At 38.0% G+C, this 23434-nt stretch overlaps 1 protein-coding gene across 2 annotated transcripts; it reads right to left on the minus strand.

Moving 5' to 3' along the window:
• Window positions 1–356: 356 nt before the first annotated feature.
• Window positions 357–23110, minus strand: MED30 (mediator complex subunit 30). 2 transcript variants are annotated; one of them, XM_082674730.1, is made up of 4 exons: window positions 22799–23110; window positions 15760–15918; window positions 13704–13808; window positions 357–4492 (listed from the first exon to the last, which is right to left on the minus strand). In XM_082674730.1, the coding sequence occupies exons 1-4, from the start codon at window positions 22973–22975 to the stop codon at window positions 4397–4399; spliced, it is 537 nt and encodes a 178-aa protein (XP_082530856.1). In that variant the 5' UTR covers window positions 22976–23110; the 3' UTR covers window positions 357–4396. The 2 variants fall into 2 exon arrangements, with proteins under 2 accessions (XP_082530856.1, XP_082530857.1); XM_082674731.1 differs by lacking the exon at window positions 357–4492 and adding an exon at window positions 10012–10058.
• Between the last annotated feature and the right edge of the window lie 324 nt (window positions 23111–23434).

Here is a 23434-nt window from a genome sequence, read left to right on the forward strand (position 1 = left end):
CTTCTCTGGGAAGGAAGGGAGATTATCACAGTAGAGTTCAAAGGCTCAGAAAACAGTCTGAGTACTTAACAATACCTCTCCATTTAAGAACTCTTTCTACAGCTGGCTAGACTGGTTTAAGCCTCATCATATCAGATTTTCCTGGTAACATTTTCCAAGTTTGTATAAGCTTCAGCAGGCTACAGACTTGACCAGAACCTTGGACAGGATGCTCATTGATCTACTATGAAATCACTGTGAAACCCATCTTCCTCCCAGATGGAGGAAATGCATTGGCTGGTAAAGCTTCCTCTCTTTTGTTTCTCATCTCTTTGTCATTTCAGAAGTAGCTGTTCTCACAGACTCTTTGGTGGTTGCTGAAATTGGCTTTATTTGTCTGCTTCTTAGAAAGCAATCAACTTGTCTATGAGAATCATCTTCCATTGTCAGGCCAACAATGGCTCTTGCAGCCTCCTCTGTGTCTTCAAGTGGAATTCAAAAGGCATTGGTCTCTTCCACTTCCAAAGGGCCAGAAAGCGCCCAAGGCTCGGTTCTTGAACTGCCTGACTAAAGTACCCCTGTGTCTTCCTTCCTTCTCAAGGAAGGTACAGAACGGCCCTTCCTCACTGGAAATTTTCAAGTGCTGGAGTGGACAACTTCTTATATGCTCCTCTTATCTACTTTGCTGCAGTACACTATACTGCGAGGTGCAGAGACCCATGTCTTTGGTAAAAGTGGCTGCAGGCCCATCTGGCATAGGCTGGTGCTGAATTGGACCAGCTGCCAAGGAAGGCAGCCCTGGTCCCCACACCCACATTTACCTTGCAGGCTGAGGTCATATGGTTGTGACATCTCACCAGATTCAGAACCAAAACATTGCTCAAGATGCCCCTTTCATGAGTAGTGTGAACTGGAGGCAGATGCTCAGTACAGACGGTCCCTGACTTATGACTTTTCGACTTCATGATGGAACGTGATAGGCATTCAGGAGAAACTGTACTTTGAATTTTGATCTCTTCCCCAGGCCAGGGATATGTGGTTTGATACTCTCCTGTGATGCTGGGCAGGGGCAGCGAGCCCCAGCTCCTAGTCAACCACGAGGTAAACAACCGATACACTTACCACCATTCTGTCACTTTCCGTATTCAGTAAATCACATGAGATATTCAACACTTCGCTATAAAATAGGCTTTGTATTAGATGGTTTTGTCTAACCTTAGGCTAATGGAACGGTTCTGAGCAAGTTTAAGGTAGGCTGAGCTAAGCTCTGATGTTTGGAAGGTTAGGTGTATTAAATGCCGTTTTGACTTACAATATTTTCAACTTGTGATGGGCTTATCCGGGACATAACCCCAACAGAAGTTGAGAAAGTTCTGTATTTACATTCCAGAACATTCTGGAACATAGTCAAGCAAAGCTGCTCCTTCAAGAGTGGCAATGAAGCATGATTCTTAGGAGCATATGTTGTTTTTTTTAAAAAAACTAATTTAGTTAATTTACTTATTTTTGGCTGTGTTGGGTCTTCGTTGCTGCATGCAGGCTTTCTCTAGTTGCGGCGAGCAGGGGCTACTCTTCGTTGCAGTGCACAGGCTTCTCATTGTGGTGGCTTCTCTTGTTGCGGAGCATGGGCTCTAGGCATGCGGGCTTCAGTAGTTGTGGCCCACGGGCTCTAGAGCGCAGGCTCAGTAGTTGTGGCCCACGGGCTTAGTTGCTCCGTGGCACGTGGGAGTCTTCCCAGACCAGGGCTCGAACCCATGTCCCCTGCATTGGCAGGTGGATTTTTAACCACTGCGCCACCAGGGAAGTCCCAGGAGCATATGTTTCAATCTAAGATTATCTGAATGTCTCCCGGGCAAGCTATTTCACCTTAGTTTCCTCATTTGTAAGATGAGGGTTTTAATAAAACTTACCTCATAGTAGTGTCTATAAGGATTGGGTGAGGCAGTGGTTATAAACCACAGGGCACAGAAGTTAATACCTGTTGTGTATTATTTTCATAAATTCTTTATAACCTTATGAGTCATTTATTCAAGAAATATTTATTGGGTGCCTATTGTGTGCCAGGAAGATTCCCTTCTTGTTGATGTTCAGAATGATACATTCACCTTGAATGACAAGCCCCATCACGGGTCGGTTGTTCATGTCCTCTGAGATGCTGCTGTTTCTTCAGGAGATTCCTCCAGAAAGCACTGCCCTGGCTGAAGAAGGCAATCTACCCCCCCGCCAGGAAGTAAACCCCCCCCCTCTTGCCCAGCTTTTGTGCTCTGTAACAACTGTGGCTTGTAAGAGCATTTCGGACTCCGCCAAGAGCCCTTGGAGCACAGGTGGTCTTGAATGTTAGCTAACAGGCCTCACAGAGTGGAGCGCTGTGCTCAGCCAAAGTACTGGTCCGATTTGCTGGATGCATTTGGATTCTCCTTATGGTGAAATGCCTGCTGGCTTCGGAACAAGTATGTGACTAGAGACAAGGAAAATAGACGAAAGAAAGTGCAAAGGATATCTGGGGCAGGAAATAAAAAGGAAGACGATGTGAGCTCTGTTTTTTCAAATAGTACTTTCTTTTTCCTTTCCACGACCTGCCTGTTCAAATAGTCCTTTATAACACTGCAGAAGGAGAAAATAAGATAAAGGATGCTGCATCTTCTCCTGTGAAAGCAAGCAAGACTCCAGTCTCATGTTCTAGGAAGTCATAGTCTTGAAGTCGTGCTGGTCCTTCCACTGCCCCTGAAGGGAAAACAGTGGTGGCCATGGCAGGAGTGCCTGACATTTACCAAGTGCTTGTATGGACCAGGCCCATGCTAAGGGCTGTACTAATATCATCTCATTGTGTGTGTGTGTGTGTGTCTGTGAGGGGTCACCTGATTGCTAAGAGGAGCTCAAGGTCTAGATCTTCCAGGGCCATTCAGATTTGAATACCATGCACATCTGTCTATGTTTTACCCACGTTTTTGAATCTTCTAGTCCGTGTACTGGTTAAGAATGAGGACATTGGAGCCAGACTAAGATTTGAATCCAGTTCAGCTACTTTCTAGCTGCGTGGCCTGGGGCAAGTGCTTTAACTTCCCTGGGCTTCCATTTCCTGATCTGTAAAGTGGGAGAATTAATAGTTACTATTTCACGAAGTTGTGAAGGTTAAATGAGTTATTACGTGTAGAACAGGGCCTGGCACACAAAATCTATCATTTTGGTTGATCCTCTATGATTAATTCTCCAAGGAAAATATATTCTTTGCTTTCAGTCCTCACCCCCTTTCTAGCACCTGTAAAAAGGGAAGGATAATACCTTATTCATATGATTGTTTTAATGACTTAGTGACTTAATGTATAGAAAGTATTGCCCTCTGTACTGTCTGTTCATAGATGGCACTCCATCTATGATGGAGTTTGAACTCCTCTTGATATTGTAGTATAGGAGCTTATTCTAAGATTTTTGGTTTATCTTTAATTTTATGGGTGCCAATCATTAATAATAATGCATTCATTAATGTATAAATTTAATCATTAATATGGAAATATTTTGACCTCAAAAGTATTGTTTCTTGCATCCAGAATAGTGAAAAGAGAAATAACTGCTTAAGGTAACGTACAAAGTAAAAAGATCATTTCCTAATCAGTAGAAATTTACGAACTAAAATGAATTTTGATTCAAACAAGTTTGAACACTATTAACTGAATATCTGTGATGGTTATAGCATTGTGCTGGGTGGAGGAAGAGGGAAAATTCATCTGAATCCCAGGGAGCTTTCCGTCTACCTGGGCAGACAAAGCACACACATGAAGCTGGAACATAAGAGCAGAAGGTAGGATGTGATTGACCCAGGAGTCTGCAGAGTTCAGAGATGGTGGAAATCAGTGTGGAAAGATGTGAGGGCCAGCAGTGGGTTCACAGGAGGCTTGAAGGATTGTTAAGGATTTAACCAGACAGAAGGAAGGGAGGACAGGGCATCCAGGTTGAGGAAGAGGCAAAGCCAGTGCTGGATTTGCCAGAGTGTGACACGGAAAGGCTGGGAGCAGAGCCTTCTGAAGGGCAGCCATCAGCCACCCAGGTCTGTCTCAGGCAGGTTAGAGTTTAGAATAAAACATAGCCAGAGGGCTTCCCTGGTGGCGCAGTGGTTGAGAGTCCGCCTGCCGATGCAGGGGACATGGGTTCGTGCCCCGGTCCAGGAAGATCCCACATGCCGCGGAGCGGCTGGGCCGTGAGCCATGGCCGCTGAGCCTGTGCGTCCGGAGCCTGTGCTCCGCAGCAGGAGAGGCCACAACAGTGAGAGGCCCGCGTACCGCAAAAAAAAAAAAAAAAAAAGAAAGAAAGAAACTTTCATTCTAGTGACTAGAATAAAATAATCTTCTTTAAAGGGAAAAAATACTTGAGGGGGGAAAAATGGTATAACCTGTGTAATGCTGGAAATTTAAATATCAGTTTAGTTCCTCATTGCTAACATGGCATTTATATCCCAGATGAGATTTCGTAATTGATCCATAATTTGCTTCAGCTGTTGATTCTTCTGTTTGAGTTTCTGTGAAAACAAAAGAATTTATCAGAAACGTTTCATGAAATATATACCATGAAGGTACAAGACTAAAATGTCATAAGTTAGAACTCCAATGATCCAGGCCCAAATTAAGCTAATTTCCTTAAGGCAGAAGATCTCAATCCTTTTCTGGCCGCAAACATTCGCTGCAAGGCATGAGGAAGTCTAATTCAGCCCCCAGAGGCCTCCAGCTCCATCCCCCACCTCCCTTCACTCCTCCACTTCTACCACCAAAGAAAATAAGCTAAATATTTACTTGTTATAAAACCTAAGTACATAGATTTTCCAAGAGGCAGTGTAGCATAATGGTTAAGAACACAATCTCTAGAGCCAAACTCTCTGGGTTTATACTCAGCTCCTTCACTAACTAAATATATGATGTTGGCCAGATTACTTAAGCTCTCTGTCCCTCAGTTTCCACAACAGAAAAATGGGGATAATAACTGAACCTACCTCATAAGAGTTTTTATGAGGATCAAAAGATTTGATTCATGTCAAGTGTCAGAACTGTGCCTGGCATACAAGTAAGCATTCAGCAAATGTTACTGGTAGCCACAGAACAGAAACCGTCAATATAGAATAGAAAGTATAATAAAAATGCAATGCCTGATGCAACTGGTCTGTGGCAGAAGTCACTGTTCGCTCTCAGCATGAAGTGCGACCTAATGCTGAAAACTGAAGACAAGATGGCACAGCCCTGATACAAGCTTCTTCGTAACTGAGATTTGCTGGATGCCCTGAATGCATGTGGCAGGTGTCCCTGTATCTCTAGATCTGGGTTTCTACTAGACCACAGTTTGTTAACTTCTTTTTAAGCATCCTTTCTTCAAATCCTATGTAGTAAATGTCTATGTAGATAAAACAAGATAACATAGAGAATTTCAAAGTGCTTACTAGTTATTATAATAATCATTACTATTAAGTAACCTCTTGGAAACATTACATTTGGAAGTAATATTATTTAGTTAGATAATTTTAAAAATACTATATTAAAATACCTCCAGATCAAGTAGTACATGTTCATTATAAAGAGACTTAAAAATCTTAATCTTGATTTCATTAAAGAGCAAACTAAGATTAAATAAATTGCTTATATTCTATCTAGAGTTAGAGAGGTAACAGGAGGTAAGAAGGTAAGGGAAGAAGAAATTCTTATTGGAAAACAGAAAAGCAATTTAAAGAGACTTCAATATTAACTAAACTTAATTCATATTTGAAAAGAGAATTAACACAGTCAGATTAAAACATATGACCGTAGAGTACACAGGGTAAGCATACAGTATTCAGTACCATAAACCTCACTTTAACATAGTTTTGGGGAAAAAGATACTATTAGTACTTTAGGTGTTCAGTCTCCTTGTTCAGTTTCACACGCCTGATCTTCTAAGTTCTGTTGTCTTAAGTATGCGGTAGCTGCCTATTAAGGCTTTGTCATCCTAGAGACCAAGAAACTTCTGCCAGCAATCAAGGGTGGCAGCAAAACAGGAATATACGAATAAAGGTGTATATTGGGAGGTCGAAAACCTCAGTTCCAGTTCTGACTTTGCCTCTAACTTGCTATTTGATCTTAGACAAATTCCTTATCCTCAGTTTTCTTCCGCAAGAAATTGGATTATATAATCTATTAGGCCCTTGCCAGTTCTAATTTGTTTATACCCATACATAAGATGAAAATCAGTTACACAGACACATGTAATGAAAACCAGTAAGCTTAGTTCAGGGAACTAATTCAAGGCTTCAAAATGATTCAGTCAGCTGCCCTTTTCCACCAAGCCATCATTCCCCTAAGCTGTGAGAGACTTCAGCTACCATGATTCCCTGCTCAATTCTCATTTTTCAGGAGGAAAGTAGAGAAGAGCAACTGAATAAGAATAAAAGGAAGAGAAAGAATATGAATTGATTTTAAAAAAATTATTTGAATTAGTACCTTCTAACATATCTTGAATATGGTCACTTAAAAAAAATTCAGAACTTCTCTTTGGAATGGAATTCTTAGCCTGTAACACATTTTGTTCCATAAATATTTACTGAGGGTATATTATGTGCCCGGCTCTGGGTTAGGCACTGTAAGGGAAGAAAAATGAGTAAGAAACGGTCCGTTGCCTTGAAGAAACTCCATATGAAGTAGGAAGAAGCTACTGCCCAAACGACTAGACCATAACCTGGTTAAGGCAGATGGCAGGGGAAAAATATCAGATGCTGTGGAACCCCAACTGGTAGGGTCAGCAAACAAGGAAAATATTTTTGTTTGGGGTCTAGAAAAGTTGGTGGTGAGCAAAAAGTGGAAGGAAGGATAAATTTGGTCTTGTTAGTAGATAATGGGGATCCATTAAAATTCTTGAAGAAGAAGAAATATGATTTAAACTGCAATGAAAAAGGTTAACTGGGCAGATGTGTGCGATGGGTTCTCCTAAATAACTTCAATAGTGACAAATCTGTATCCATGGAAAAGGAGAAAGGAGGTATTTAAGTTTTGAAACAGTTGAAGACCATTCAAAGGCCAAGTCTGGTGAATGAAGCTTAGTGATCACATTTTCAGTATAAATTAAGGAGTAACTAGAAGTAATAAAAGTATATTCTTGAGTGGTTAGAAACAGACTTTCAAATCAATATCCAAACAGAGGTTACAGATGGCTCCCACAATGGTTACATCACTGGAATAAATGCTACTTTCAAGAATACTCATTTGGAAATATAAATTCTGATATACTCATTTAAAAAATTTAGCGTCATTAACTCTTAAAGTAAGAGAACTAAAAAATGTGGGAAATTTTCAAGGTAATATTCAACTCTAGGGAATAGTAAAACTTTTTTTAAGTATGATATGTCATAAGGCATTTGGACAGTTTGTCTCAAAGAGGCCACAAAGTTTTAACTGAAAAGAATTAGCATACAAGTAAAATACCTAGAGCCAAAACACATCATGAAAATATCAACAGCAAAGCTGGCAGTTATGCTTATTAGTGGTTAAACTGTAAATAAATTTTCCTGACATGATATAGGATTTAATATATACAATCTTGCCACTGATTGATTTTAACAGAGGCTGACAGCTGCTGTTATCAAAATCCATCATCTGTGCCTAATTTGTTACATTAACAGATGAATGTGTAAGTAGAGTAGATACTTAAAAAAATATGTTTATGCTAAGTCATACCATGTAATTTACTATTCATACAATTTACTATTCATACAGAGGCTGTGACAATTGGTCAAAAATGCTTTAACTTCTAGCTTGAACTCAATTATATGTCAACTCTGTAAAAACTACCCACATATCTCTTTCAGTTTCATTTTACCATTAACAGAATACTTTTAAGCAAAATAGAACTCATTCTGATATCCTTAAAATATAGTCTCAAACAAGTGTTCATCCTTTACTTGGGTATTAAGGCTTATGGATTGAAGCACATATGAAAAGAAAATGAAGTATTTTAAAAAGCCAAAAATTTGACTATTAAAATTAGGCCATTCTTCATCTGATGATTTATATCAAATACTGATTACAAATTTTATGCCCCAAAGTTTCATGCCACTATGGTAGACATCAGTGATATATATGTTGTTAGAAACCAGACTGACCATCAATATGTTCTGTACAATCTCAAGTACACAGTGATACTCAGCTGACCCTTAAACACCGTGGGGGACTGCTTCCAGGACCTGCCGCGGTACCAAAATCTGAGGATGCTCAAGTCCCCCAGTCTGCCCTCTGTATCCATGGTTCTGCTTCTGCAGATTCAGTCAACTGCATATTGTGTAGTACTGGAGTATTTTATTGAAAAAAATCTGCATATGAGTGGATCTGCACAGTTCAAACCTGTGTTGTTCAGGGGTCAACTGCAGTTGAAAAATTAACTCAGTTAATTTAAACTACTTTTAATAGCATCTGTGTGACTATGTATTTAGGCCAACATTTTACCATCTGAAGGTGGCTATTTAAAATAAACATATTTTTCACAGAAACACTCAGGTATGTGTGCCATTAAGGCAGAAAAATATATATCAATTGATCATGAGTTTACTCAGTGTTTTAAAATTTTTCAATTATATTTTAATCTTATATTCTAGAAGGGAGGTACAAAGTTGGAAGAAGTAGGGGAAAAGAAAAACTAAAATACCTTAGTACCACTAATTATACATAACATAACTTGGTTAACAGTCAGAATATGTATTATATTCAATTCACATTTATGATGTTTTATTTAAGGAATGAGTCAAAAATCTCTTTGGGTCAAAAAGTCCACTTTGGTTTTCAGCTGTTAACTTTATTTTCTTCTGCCTTTTTTAGGGGAATTTCAATTTGAGTTAACCAAATCTTAGTCCTCTCCCTCTTTTTTTTTTTCTGGTTTCTGTTTACTGCTTAATTCTCCAGTACTGTCTCAAATTACAGTAACAATTCCCAGGAAGTAAGAGAGAGCCATGAGGCCAATCAAATGAATACTTCCTCTGCCATTCAAGAGAAGATAGTTTCTCTCTAAATTCTCTTAAAAAAAAATTCCCATGGAAATATAGGGCTAAGCTTTAAATCTGTTTAATTTAAAACATGTAATGGATTCTTTCCTCTTTGTAATAATCTTCAGTTCAATACTATGTTAACTAAAACAAGTTTTATGCCAAAGTTAGAAGTATGTACAACAGCAAATTCAACAGATTCAAATGGTTTATTCAAAATCAAAACGAGTTCTCAAATGCCTGAAGTATAAATGGGAACACAGAATTTAAAATATGGGCTTTTATTCCATAAATAGATGAACGTTCAGAAATACTACTTTGTTCATTGAAGTAAGCCTGTTGCAGATAAACACTGTGGACTAAACACATGTGTTTATCTTTTCTTTTTTCTCAAACCCTAATAAAATGGCAGGAGAGGAATGAAAAAGCTATATAAATCCATGTGGAGAAAAATGATCAGAAAGGAGACAACAGTAGATGTCAGGTGGCACATGTTAAGAATGAAAAGTAGAAGGGGAGCAATAAATGACGTGGGAGGAAACTACTGTACAACCCAGATAGATGCAGGAAGGATGCCAGTGAGAACGGGCTGATCCGCCACGGAGACCTGGAGACAGGTGCCATCACAAAGTCAGCACGTGAGGCCCCGGGGACAGAAACTGGAGGGAAACAGCTACAGGGACGCGCGAGAGCCCAGGTGCTCTCTCCCACTCCTCACCAACGGGGGACTGAGTACCCTCTCCCGCGTCCTGTCCCACGTTTCAGGGAGCGAGAGGTTTGTTTCCTGTGAAATTGAACCAGAACAGCTGGGGATTCAGTGCCACCAGCACAGCAGACGGCAAGAAGACATGAGACTACACTCTATTTAGGGCACTGGAAGATTCTCCTCTGAAGAAATGGAATAGCCCTAAAGAAAAAAAGCCTCAGTAAATGATAGTTGGGGCTCCCCCCAAAGAGAAGAGCCAGCTTGCTTCCAGATCTCGCTATGATGAAGCCAACTCACAAAGCCTGCGATAGGCTTTCCAGTGCTTCCTCCCAAATATAAATGGCTCACGTTTAAGCATCAGATGCTCACCAGATCTTTTAGAGCCTCCATCTGCAAAGACAACAAAACATAACAGGGGTTGGCAAACTATGGCACGTGACCTGTTTTTGTAAGGCCCACGAGCTAAGGATGGTTTTTACATCAGAGCAAGGACCATGGGCTTCCCTGGTGGCCCAGTGGTTAAGAATCCGCCTGCCAACGCAGGGGACACGGGTTCGAGCCCTGGTCCGGGAAGATCCCATGTGCTGCGGAGCAACTAAGCCTGTGTGCCACAACTACTGAGCCTGTGCTCTAGAGCCCATGAGCCACAACTACTGAGCCCGTGCGCCCAGAGCCCATGCTCCGCAACAAGAGAAGCCACCGCAAGAGAAGCCCATGCACCGCAAGGAAGAGTAGCCCCCGCTAGCCGCAACTAGAGAAAACCCATGCGCAGCAATGAAGACCCAACGCAGCCAAAAATAAAAAAATAATTTTTAAAAAAAATGAACAAGGACCACATGTCTCACAAAGCCTAAAATATTTACTATCTGGTTCTTTAAAGTTTGCCAAACCCTGTATGAGAAGATTATGGAAGAATACCTTCTAATTTCTGAGGGAACTTGATTTACAACATAGAATTTTATATCTAGCCAAACGATCAACTGGACAGATACGTGAAGGCGAAAGTCCCTGCATTCCTCCTAAAGAAGCCACTGACGCATGGACCTTACCGAGGGAGAAATAAACCAAGAAAGAGAAAGATAGGAGATTGAGGAAATAGTGAAACCAACAGAAGAGGTGAAGGAAAGCCCCAGGGCAATAGATGAACAGCAGGCCCAGGGAGCATTCAACCAAGACCTGAGGAGATGGGAGGACTTGGGGTGGGGGTGGGGGGGAAACCTGTAAGTCGTCTGATAATTTGATTCTGGAAAGTTGGAAAACAGTACTGAGGAGCGGCCACAGATGCATAAAGAACTAACCAAAATTTTTCAAAATTACAGAACTATTAACTTTAGGAAAACAAAATAATTATTCAAGGAAATGTAATTCTAGTTTACTATGTGGCTTAGCAATAAGCAGTATTTACGTGCCATAATAATATGAACACAGAATATTTATTGAACCCCAATTACGACAACCGCATTGAAAGGACTGGGGGAAGGAAAGTATGTAGGTGGGTCCAGGACAGAGAGAGACTGTACAGAGAGCTACATCCTCATGTGGAGAAAGAAATACTCTTATACATCACAGTCTTGATATCAATTACATCCTTTACTTAAAATTCACAAAATTCTACGTCAATAGCTAGTAAGAGTTTTTTGATTACACACTGTCAAAGTATTACTATAGTCTGATTATATGATAGGTCTTTAAAAAAAATCAATAATAGGTTATGACTAAACCATCATATTAGGAAAAAAAGAGGAACTTAGAGAAATGGAAAGTGAAATGAAACTTACCTTTAGAAAAATTACATCTTTCTGAAGTTACACAAGCTTACCCCCGCCCTCCCCCTGACCCCCCCCCCCCGCAAATATCATAATATCTTCTATGGTAGAGAACAAACTATATGTATGTCACATGTGGTACTCTGAAATCAAAGTTACCATCACAATTGTGTTTTATTTATATATACATTTCATTGTATTTTATAAATAATATCCTTACTATAGAGAAAAATAATAGAACACATCCATTGTGAATTAATACATAGATTATCAACAGAAACATGTAACACTTAATAAATGAATGTCTTGTATCTCTGTACTACCAAACACCACTTATTCTTCAAGACCTAAATTAAAAGTTCCCAATCCCCTCATAATTTCCTACTGTAAATTGTTTATGCTTATTACTGTCAAATTTGGTGGAACTATTCTTCTTAATTTATATTTCACCTCTTAAAAACTGTTTTAAATGTTATTTTAGAAAAATCTATCCATCTTTTTCTTTTTTCCTGAGTTTTGATATACATTTTTCTTTTAATTTTCCAATACTTTGTTTTGGAAGTCTTATTTTCAACTCTGAAATTCATTTTGACACATGGTGTAATGTAAAAGCTAGCTTAATTTTCCCCCAAAGTGTCTCTCTTGAAAGACTAATTTTCCACACAATCCCTCTTACGTCATATTAAATTCTCATATACAATAGGAAGACTTTTTCTGGCTATTATTTTACTAATCTATTCTTGTGCCGGTATTTCACACTTAATTATTGTTTTTACAATATACTTGATATCACGTTTTAGTTTTTGAAGCAAAGAGTTCTTTATTTTATTACTCTTATAGGAATTGTTTTATATATGTATTTTAGTATGCTCTCAAGAAAATCCAATTTGCATTTTATTTGGATTTGTTTTTTGATTGGTATTGCGCTAAAATCTTACTAGTTTTGTGCAGTTTCAAGAGAATTCATATTTGGATTTGGACTGTTACTGTTTAGAATAGTTATTGCCCATATAAGAACTTAATGTGTTCTTTCAACTATTCAAAACTTCTTTTATGTATCTTAATAAGTTTAGTTACATATATCATGGAAATAATTCCTAACTACTTAATATTTGTTGCTGCAATTGTGAATAGGATCTCACATTCTAATTTCTTTATGGCATTATAGAAAAATGGTATCAATCTTGTATTAAGCTCTTCTTTCAAACACTTATTGACTCTCATCAATGAGCTTCTTTGAGCTTAAGCTTGAGTTAAAATGTTATGTACAAGCTTAAGGAACTTAACAGATTTGTACATAATATTATAACCCGTTTCCTAAAGTTTATTTCAGTTTCACTGGCTATAACTTCTAAAATAGTATCAAACACAGTGGTGTAAGGCATCCTGTTTTATGCCTATATTTCATCTCAATGAAAAATGTTGGCTACTTATCTGAAATAAGTTTTTTTTAAAAAAAGACTATCTTGTTAATAGTTTTAAGCATTCTTTTTTTCAATTTAATCTACTGATATTATATGTAAACTGAGTCATCCTCCTCTACCTCAGAAAACCCTCTGTGGCTGTGGTGGATTAATTAATACCCTGATGAATTCTATTAACTAGCATTAAGAATTCCAGGAGTGGGGCAGGAGGTGGGAGCATGTATTTGTAAGTGAAGGAGCGAGATTGGTAGTTTTATTTACTGTGCTATTTGTTAGGTTTTGGTAACCATGTTTCCACCACAGAATGAACTGTTTCCACCACAGAATGAACTGACAACATTCCTTATTTCCCTATGTTTCTAGAGAACTATCTGAACATTATCTTCTGAACTTCTAAAAGTACTCAGCAATAAATTCAAGTTAGGAACTTTTGTGGGGTGGAGGGTGGGATGGGGTAGTGCTTTGATAACTCAATTTCTTATTCAGCTGTTGAGACATTCACCTCTCCTACTTGTAAATTTTTATCATTTGCTCCTCCAAATACACTCTAAGCTAGAGAGCTACAATTCTGCCTAGAAAAGAAGAAAGTAAATGGGTTGTGACTGAGTGCCTATGAGGCTTTTCTAAGAGCTTTACTGCCTGAATTCTGTGGTCTCTCGTCTGACTATTCAGATGGCATTTCTGCTTACCTTTTAGTCCTGGGTTGTACTCTAAGTAGGTTAAATTTGTCACAGAAACAACTTCAGGTAATTCTATAATTCAAATTATGTTGTTGAGTTACACAGACTCCCCTGTAATTTGTATCAATAATTCGGAAATATAAAACATACAGACTAGCAACTCACTTTATTGACTTCAGCAATTTCTCGCCTCTCTTCACTAGCAAAACGAGGTGGGCCAGCCCGGTCATCATTCTTTGAGCCATCGTCTTCCACGTATGGAATAAGTTGCTGGCAGTGACAAAAGTTAAAAAAGTCAAACATATGACACACAATTTCCAATTATACTGGTATAGATAATGCATCCGATTAAGATCACTTTTTATACTTTTCTCTTAATAGTACAAAAATATATTTTAATTCAAATGACAGCCTAAAATAAAAGCCTTAGAAGTCTATCATTTCAGTGCACTCTACACATTAGCTTTTCAGATTTCTTTTGCAAAATAGTCCTTTTAGCAAAATTAGTTGTCACATGTAATTAAGTAATATCCTACTCAGTCAATCAGCAAATATTTAATTGGCAGATAGTGGCTGGGGAGACACTGCAAAAATAATGACAAATAAGACAAATGACAAATAAGTCCTACCCTTACGAAATTTATAGTTCATTGAGATGGAACAGGCTTTCCTTCATCTATACTAAAAAGAAAGGAAGTTCATGGATGCGTATTATATAAATGTCATTTACTTACTATCTAGTGTCTGTGCAGATTTCTAGATGTCTTTTAGTTGGGAGAAAGTTTTTTTGTAAGAGAAGAAAATTTATATAGCAATGAAACTTCTAGCAGGATTATAATTAAATACATATGATTTGTGATGAAGTTTATTTGATGAAGCCTCTTGTAGATGTGACAGAGACTTCAGGAATTATCTAGTCCTTCCATCTTATATTACCAATGCAGGAACAGGACAGAGGTAAATAACTGGTACAATCAGGAGTCAATCTGCCCAAACTTCTATGAATTCTTGGGACAAATATAAACTTGCCCACATTCACAGCCACTTTCTTCCTTTCCTCTCTCCTAACACAAGCAGAGTGGTCCTTCCTCCTGAAGACACTTTGTCTCCATTCCTGTGCCCTGATTCCTCTGCCCTCCTGTCTTCATTATTTATTTTCCCCAACCTTACCCTACCATTTTCTTCCTTTTTATCTAAACATGTTCTCCCATTTGGAGGAAAAAATCCCTAACCCTCAACTCTATCCCTCCTTCCATCTACTGCTTTCTTCTCTTGCTTTTAATCTAACCTTCTTGAAAGATGGATATCCACTTTCTGGCTTCAGTTCCTTATTTCCTGTTTAATCTTCAGCTCACTGTGATCTGACTTCTTGTTGCTACCTTTTCACAGAAGCTCTGCTCAAATATACCAACAATTAATCTGGTGGACAGTTTTCATTCTTTATTTTCCTTAACTTCTCTGCAGCATCTGTCAATGTCAACCACATTTCCCATCTTCCACATCTCTGACCCCTTCTTTTCAGGCTGTTTTGCAGTTTACTCTTTCTCTGTGCACTCTTTACATGCTGATCACTCAAAAAAGAAAGCACTGATCACAGGAAACTGTTCCTTATATGTAATGAGAGAACATCCAAACCTTCCCAGCTACCTTTGGTGGCAGACATATAACTTGTCAACAGGAAAAGGGCACCTATAAAAATATCATATACCTAATTAACTAAAATATATCTATGATCCGAGATTAAATTTAAAAAATATTTAAAAACTAGAGTGATTCCACTAAGATAATTTAAATTAATAATGATAAAAATAGTTATAACCTTTTATCTGTAAAGAACTTACATGAAAACCACTTTAAAAGGATTTTACAATACTATTAATATGCCTACTAAAACATCATGCACTGATTTAATTAAAATGAAACACTGGAAGCAATAATAAAAATTGCCACAGACAACCCTCTCCTCCCAACAACAAAAATTTACTATCAGCCTGGATGTTAAAGTCTACTAGAAATTATTAACAAGAAAAGACAGTAATAATTCTATGCATATATATATATATATATATATATATATCACAATTTCATCTTCTCTAGTCAAAAGCAAAACCAGTATGTTTCATAATCTGGAAATATGGTGAAAACAGAAGAGAGAAAGGAAAAAATTACAAATGTCCTGAGACTATCTTAGACTCATCCTCCCTCTACCACTAAAACTTGCCTCTACTGGAATGGGATCCATCCCTCCACAGTTTTCATTGCATTTATCATAGACCAATCGCAGCTTCCTGAAGAGAATAGAGAGTTGGCGAAGATGATCCTGTAGCTTTGCTAACCGGTCTTGATATGTTCCAGTATGGTAAGTGACACCGTTTGGCAGCTTCTCAATAAAGAAAAAGAAGAAGAAAAGAAAAAAATTAAGATCAAGACTTTTCAGCAGAAGAAAAAGAAGAGTATGCTGCCACTGTTGCAAAAATAATCTCAAAATACCTTAAATATGATAAGATAATTAAGATACTCAAGGTATGCATTAAAACATAAAGCTGTCACCAAAAGTTTTACTTTAAGGGCTTCCCTGGTGGCGCAGTGGTTGAGAGTCCGCCTGCCGATGCAGGGGACACGGGTTCGTGCCCCGGTCCGGGAAGATCCCACATCCTGCGGAGCGGCTAGGCCCGTGAGCCATGGCCGCTGAGCCTGCGCGTCCGGAGCCTGTGCTCCGCAACGGGAGAGGCCACAACAGTGAGAGGCCCGCGTACAGAAGTTTTACTTTAAAAGGAAATCAATAGCAGGAGATAGGTGCAAATCAATCTGTACTTGAATATCATTAATAAATTATTACAAGTAACTGCTATGATCATAACTCTGTGTTGGATGCTTATATATTTTTAATTCAGGAATTTTATCAAAAGAAGCCAAAAATATATACTGAAATGACAAAAATCACAGATAAATGGAAAAACTACTACTTATTTAGAACTAAATGCACCTTTTGTGCAGTGCTGAAACTCACAAACAAAATCTTCCTTTCTCTGTACATCTTTACAGTATTTTATTCCCACAATTTATCTGTGAAATCATCCTGAAATTAGAATTAACAAAATTTGTACCATGTTTTCTAGTATACGAGGTAATTTCATTATAAGCACTCATACATACACTTACCTTGGGGAATAAAGTGACTTAAAAACCAAAACCCAAACTACTGTCTAATAGCTAGAAGATCAGTCCAGTCTTTCTAAACCTCAGTTCATCCTTTTTTTCTTTTCTAAACAGATGAGGTAGGAATGCAAAAAAAAAAAAAAAAAAAGAGCCTGGTAGAGTGTTCAGAGAAGAAAGAAAACAAGACACACTATTGTCACAAGTAGGTAAAACCATAAACACTAAAAAAAAAAAAAAAGACTGTAAAGGCCTATACGTAGTTGTTAAAAGGTGTAATAGTTGATAAAAGATGTAATAGGAAGGTAGGCTTAATAATTCATTTTCTTCTTTTCTCTCATTTCCAAATATCCTGTAATGTTATGTTTATAAGTTAAGGAGATCTTCTGAAATTCTTTGAAATGAGTTTTATTAGGATTTTTGGAAATTCTCAAGAATTAAAACATTCTGAGGATTATATCTCAAAGAAATACGATAAAAGTATCAAGGACTGAATTAGTCAAAACAGTTTAAAGGAGAAAAGCATTATAAGAGTTCACCCCCCAATACAACATAGGATTTCTCATGACCTTTCAATTTATGAACTTTCACAAACATTATCAAATAAGAGAAAAGTTTCAAAGGGTCACTGCTTTCTTGTTTGGGTGATAATAAGTATAATGATTACATCTTGCATACAGAAGGAGGCTCTACCTTTATTATGGTACTGACTACGTTGAGTACTTTGCCCATATTTTGTACTTAATAAAGACTAGAAGCAGCTGACATTTATATCCCTGTATTTAGTATAGTGTACACACATAGAAAGTCTTGAAGTACAGTCTGGATTATTTTACTTTCATGAATTATTTTTTCCATAAATGGACACTTAAAATTCACTAAGAATTCTGTGTTATGCAAAAGAACTCTTGATAACTCCTTTCATAAAGGAAAACAAAATCCTTTGAAATACAAAGAACCACCCTCCTCAAATTCACCCTCTTAGCAAGTTTGGGTATTAGTTTTCACATAGAGCATCAGCTTCTCAAAGAAGGGAGCAATTAATTCATTCAAAAAATTTACTTTTCATGTTGTCAGGCACTGTTCTAGAAGCTGAGGTAGAGCAGTGAACATGAGAGAGATAAGTTTCCTATACCATAGAGTATAAGTTATAATAGTGCCTAGGAGCTCTTGTGATATACTATATAATGTAGATGCTTAGCTAACAAGCTCATCAGTAACCATCTCACTAATGAATACTGAATATCTGTAAATAAATATGTGATCATACCGCTAGACACTAAAAAGGCATTCAACTAAATTCAACATCCATTCTTAAAACAAATATAAAACTCTTAATAAAAATTCCCCAACACAATAAAATACATTTATCTCAGTTAAAAAGTCAGCACCACGATGAATGTTGGAAATATTACAAGCATCTGCACTAAAGTCAGGAACAGAACAGGATGTGTCTACTAAGACCACTAATACTACCAGTGAACACTGTTCCGTAGGTACCGGCCGATGCAATCAGAGAAGGAAAAAAAAGTTGAAATATTAAAAAGCTGTGGCATAATCGTCACTATTTACAAATGATATAAAGTTCTATCAATAAAGGAAGTCAAGAGAGAGATGGGTACAAAAGTAATACACAGAAAACCATAGCTCTGCTTTCATATATAAAAACAAAAGAAAATAAGAAAGGAAAAAGACCCCATTTACAACAGCAACAATAAAGATAAAATATCCAGATAAAATATTTGACTTAAAAAATGTCAAGATAAATATGAAAACTTAAAATACTTCATAGAGACACAAAAAAGGATATTTTGTGTTCTCGGTTAATAAGACTCAACATCATACCAATATAAAGTCTCTCTAGGTTAAATCAATGGAATAAAAGCACTAACAGGATTTTCTCAGAACTATTAAGGTGATTCTAAAGTATATGTGGAAAGATAAGCAAGAATGGCCAAGGCGATTTTGAAAAATAAGTGTAAATACTTTATAGAGCCTCAATAAATGTAAGAAAGTTTGCCATTACTACATAAAAGAAGGCAGCTAAGTGGAACAGAGCATCCATAAATTGACTCATTTATATGAAGTAGCATCTGAAATCAATGGAGAGGAAAACGAATTATTCAATCAACTTTTTGGAAAAAGTAAAGCTGGGGCCATGCCTTACACTTCATACTAGGATAAATTCCATACAGATCAAAGTTTTAAGTATAAAAATTGAAACAAAACTGAATATTTCCTGATTTTGGAGTGGGGAAGGACTTCCTGACTTAGACATTGAACCTAAAATGACTGATAAATTCAGCTACCTTAAACAAATATATGTATGGCAAAAGGTAAACAACAGACTGGGGGGAAAAATTCTTGCAAGTTATATCATACAGAGCAAGTTTTTCTAATATGTAAATAGCCAAATCTTATAAGTTGGGGGAGAGGGTAAAAAAGACCAAAAAAAAAAAAAGATAGAAAAATGGGCAAATAGTATGAACAAGCAGTTAACGGAAAAGGAAACAGAAATGATTCATAAAAATATGAAGAGATGCTGGAACTCATTAAGACTAAGAGAAATGTAAAGTAGATTTTCACCTATCAAATGATCAAAGATCCAGAAATATAATTTGCTGTGTTAGTCTCAGCCTGATTGTTGGTCAGGAAATGGTAGCATAAGCTGGTACAACTCCCATGGAGCGCAATTCATCATAATTTATCTAATTACAGAAGCACAAAGCCACTTCTAAGAATTATCCTGCAGGTATACTTGAGCATTTATGTAGGAAGGCATTCACTACAGTATAACAGTGAGAGATTAAAAGCCATCTAAATGCCCTTCACTAGAGGACTGGCTAAATAAAGCACAGTATGTCCATGCAGTGGATTACTATACTATACACCTCAAAAGGAAAAGGAAGTATTTTCTGTATAGATATGAATAAACTCCAAAATGTACCAAATGAAAAAAGCAAGGTGCAAAATGTGTATAATATAGCAGTATTATCTGTGCAAAAAGGGAGGAAATGAAAGAATATACATTTGCTTAAATATGCACAGACTATGTGGAAGGATATATTAGGATAGTAATAAAAATCAATAATAATCATCACCTGTGGAGAGAAGTTAGCTAGCAGATAGTGATGGGAGGGGGAATGTTCACTGTAATGTCCTTTTTTATTTCTGAATTCTGAATATGTTCAGAATATACGAATATATTCTATTATATATTCAAAACAATTTTTTTTTTTAAGATTTAAAGCATAACAAATAGAACCAAAGCAATACTTTCTTATGCAGAGAATCTTAATCTGGGATCTAGCGATCTTTAGGGAGACATCTGTTAACCCCCTGAAATTTTATTCAAAATGTTTACATGTGCATTTTTCTCAGAAGAGAGTCCATGGTTTTCATTAGATTTTCAAGAGGCTAAAGGACAACTAATAAAGAACCATTTCTCTAAAACAAATGCTCAGAAATAACCTCAGCAGTTGATATTTATGGCACTTCATCCTTCTAGATTAATAATATAGAAGATAATTTTAAAAATTTAAATACTTAAAAGAATGCATTAATAAATAGCTTATATGTCGTCTTGTTTGTACCACTTCTCTCAGCTTTTTATAAATGAAGGAGCACACTGTTGCTTCATTTCCAGCCAATTATGATATGGCCCACAGGGTCTTAGAGGAGTTAAATCACCGGATTCACAATATAAGAAGCACAAAGAAATAACTATTGTAGTCCCTTACAAATTGGTTTAGAATATATGTCCACAGGTAATCTAGTTATTAATAATACTTTTTTGAAAGAGTTCAGTTCTTTCAGTGTCAGTTATGGATGTGTATTATATTTCTGTTAATAGTACAAATTGTTTGACAGCAAGTTAGTATTATAAAGAGGTTAGTAGGACGAGCTACCAGTCATGTGTGATGTTGGGTAAAGTCTTCTCTCTTTAAGCCTCAATTTCCTTAACTGTAAAATAGAGATAAAAATACTTCTTAGAACTGTTCTTATAACAGTATACCTGACCAAGGAAAGTACTTGATAGATATTAGCTATTAGCTCTACTAGTCCAATACAGCAGGTTGAAAATAAAGAAATATTTGCTAAATTCTGAGATCATTTAACCCATACTTTAATCATCTTATATATTAATCCATTAATTTTTAAAACAATTGCCAAAGATTTCATATCTTCTCTTGGATTCCCTTTGTATTTTATTTCACGCTGGCTTTATTGACATGGTCTTAAAATATTTCCATACAACTATATTACTTCTAGAATCAATAGGAAAAAAAACCCTCAACCATTAAAAAAAAGAAAGGCAATAAAACATTCTTTAGTGCACCAACTGAAATAAGAGTTCTAAAGTTCTAAGAGTCTGAGGGCCTGGATTCAAATTTACCCTATACTGACTAGATTTGGACAAGTCACTTCACCTCTCAGAATCATAGAATCCTCATCCATAAAACAAGAATGATATCCACATCCCATAGTAGTAAAGATAAGCATTAAAAATGGGTTAGCAAGGGCTTCCCTGGTGGCACAGTGGTTGAGAGTCCGCCTGACGATGCAGGGGACACGGGTTCGTGCCCCGGTCCGGGAAGATCCCACATGCCGCGGAGTGGCTAGGCCCGTGAGCCGTGACTGCTGAGCCTGCGCGTCCGGAGTCTGTGCTCCGCAACGGGATAGGCCACAACAGTGAGAGGCCCACGTACCGCAAAAAAAAAAAAAAAAAAAAAAAAGGATAAGCAAAATGGTGCTGAAATAATTGGATATCCAAATGCAAAAAAAAAAATCCATATCTATCATTATATAAAAAAATTAACTCCATGCGGATCATAGACCTCAATGTAAAATCTAGAACTATAAAACTTCCAGAAGAAAACATAGGAAATCTTTGCCACCTTGGGTTAGACAAAGATTTCTTAGATATGGAACTAAAAGCAAAATCTGTAAAAGAACAAATCAATAAATTGGATTCCATCAAAATTTAAAATATCTGTTCTTCAAAAGGCAATATGAAGAGAATGAAAAGCCACAGACTGGGAGACAAAACAAAGACATACAATACAGAAAAAAAAAGAAAAGACGTACAATAACAAGTGCTGGCAAGAATGAGGAGTAACTAGAAGGCTCAAGCACTGCTGATGAAAATGTGAAATGGTGTGGCCACTTTGGAAAAGTTTCTTAAAATGTTAAACAGACATTTCCCTTTTAACCCAGCAATTCCACTCCCAGGCATCTATCTTCTTAAGAGAAATGAAACACATGTTCACACAAACATTTGTAGCTGAACACTCATAGCAGTATTATTTATAAGAGCTCCAAAGTGGATACAACCCAAATGTCCATCAACAGATGAACGGATACGCTAATTGTGTTATATTCATACGGTAGAACACTGTTCAGCAATGAAGAGGAAGGAACTACTGATATATGCTGAGTGAAAGGAGCCACACCGCCCGCCTGTACCAAAAATCATAGTGTATGTTATATGAAACTCTATAAAATGCAAATTAATTTACGGTGCCAGAAAGCAAAGCAGAGATTGGCTGTGGATGGAAGGCCAGAAGTAAAGATTTAAAAGGGGCACGAGGAAACTTTGTGGGGTGATGGATGGTTTCACACGTCCACATGTGTCAAAACTTTAAATGCATTGTACTGTACGTCAGTTATACCAAAATAAAGCTGTTTAACAAAATGCTTAGCAGAATCTGAATTCAACACCTTGGACCCTCAAAAAGTATTCTGTGGAAAAAGATGAGATTAAAATAATCCCAAGAGCATGGCGGAATGAGACTCACCTCTACCTTGAAAGATACAAGAGTTCGCCTAGAAACCTGAGAACCTGGTCGAATCTAGAAAATGTGGCTTCAATCTTCCAGAAATCCGGCCTGGAAAACATCACCTCCACATCTTGGGGACAGACACATTATTGGGGAACGCTTCTGAATGTAAATGGGGGAGACCACATACTCGAGGTTTGGCCAGGGCAGCTGCGTCGACGCCCAGGGACCCCACGTAACAATTAAACCAGCAGACCCCTCCCTCGCAGAAACATCCCGCTTTCTCCACGCACGGCCGTGACCGGAGCCCTCCTTCCTTCCCACCTGCATGTTCCTCAGGAGCTGGAAGATCTCCATGGTGCGGTACACGATGTCCTGAACCGTCTCCTGCCCGATCCGGCAGAGCGATGCGGTGTTAACCTCCCGGGCCGCCTGCTGGGCTTGGGGCCCGGCGAAGGGCCCGGGCGCCATCCCTGACGCAGCCAACGGAGGGGTGGACATGGCGTGGCAGCGGCGTCAGGTCAGCAGTGCTGCAGAGTAGGCGTCAGGGGGTCCGCCCGACCGTCGCTGGCCTCGGCGTGAGCAGAAGCTTCTAAGACCGGGCGAACTGATTTCAACACAGCTGCCGTGACTTCCGCCACGGTGACGTAACACGTCATCAAACGTCACGGGGACGCGCCCTCGGCGGGGTCCCTGGGAACCTGTGTTAGCTCAAGGTCGGCCGGGATTGGGCTGGACGGCCGGGAGGGGCGGGACGGGCGGGTTGAGTAGCCAATCACCAGCTGTACTCTAGCCAGAGGGGGCGGTGCGCGTGGTGGAAGGCCGGTGGGCTTTCCACCGCTTGGTTTCCCAGTCTCAGCCAATGGTTAGAATTCTTGATAGAACGCTTACTTCGTCTTAATTTCCTTGCTGATCATTTTTTTTTTTAAATAACAAGCGTACGAAGTGTGTAGTGGTATT

The sequence above is a fragment of the Grampus griseus genome (assembly GCF_964374135.1).
Source record: "Grampus griseus genome assembly, chromosome: 17".
In the NCBI taxonomy this organism is placed as follows: Eukaryota; Metazoa; Chordata; class Mammalia; order Artiodactyla; family Delphinidae; genus Grampus; species Grampus griseus.

Bases quoted from the DNA above. Each gene is read 5' to 3' on its own strand.
- MED30 (XM_082674730.1), bottom strand. From the start codon at position 22,975: ATGTCCACCCCTCCGTTGGCTGCGTCAGGGATGGCGCCCGGGCCCTTC. The intron at 15,919-22,798 runs GTGGGAAGGAAG...TTTATTGAGAAG, and splicing joins AGCTCCTGAGGAACATGCAG to CTGCCAAACGGTGTCACTTA. The intron at 4,493-13,703 runs GTGAGTTGCTAG...TTGTTTTCACAG, and splicing joins AAATTGCTGAAGTCAATAAA to AAACTCAAACAGAAGAATCA.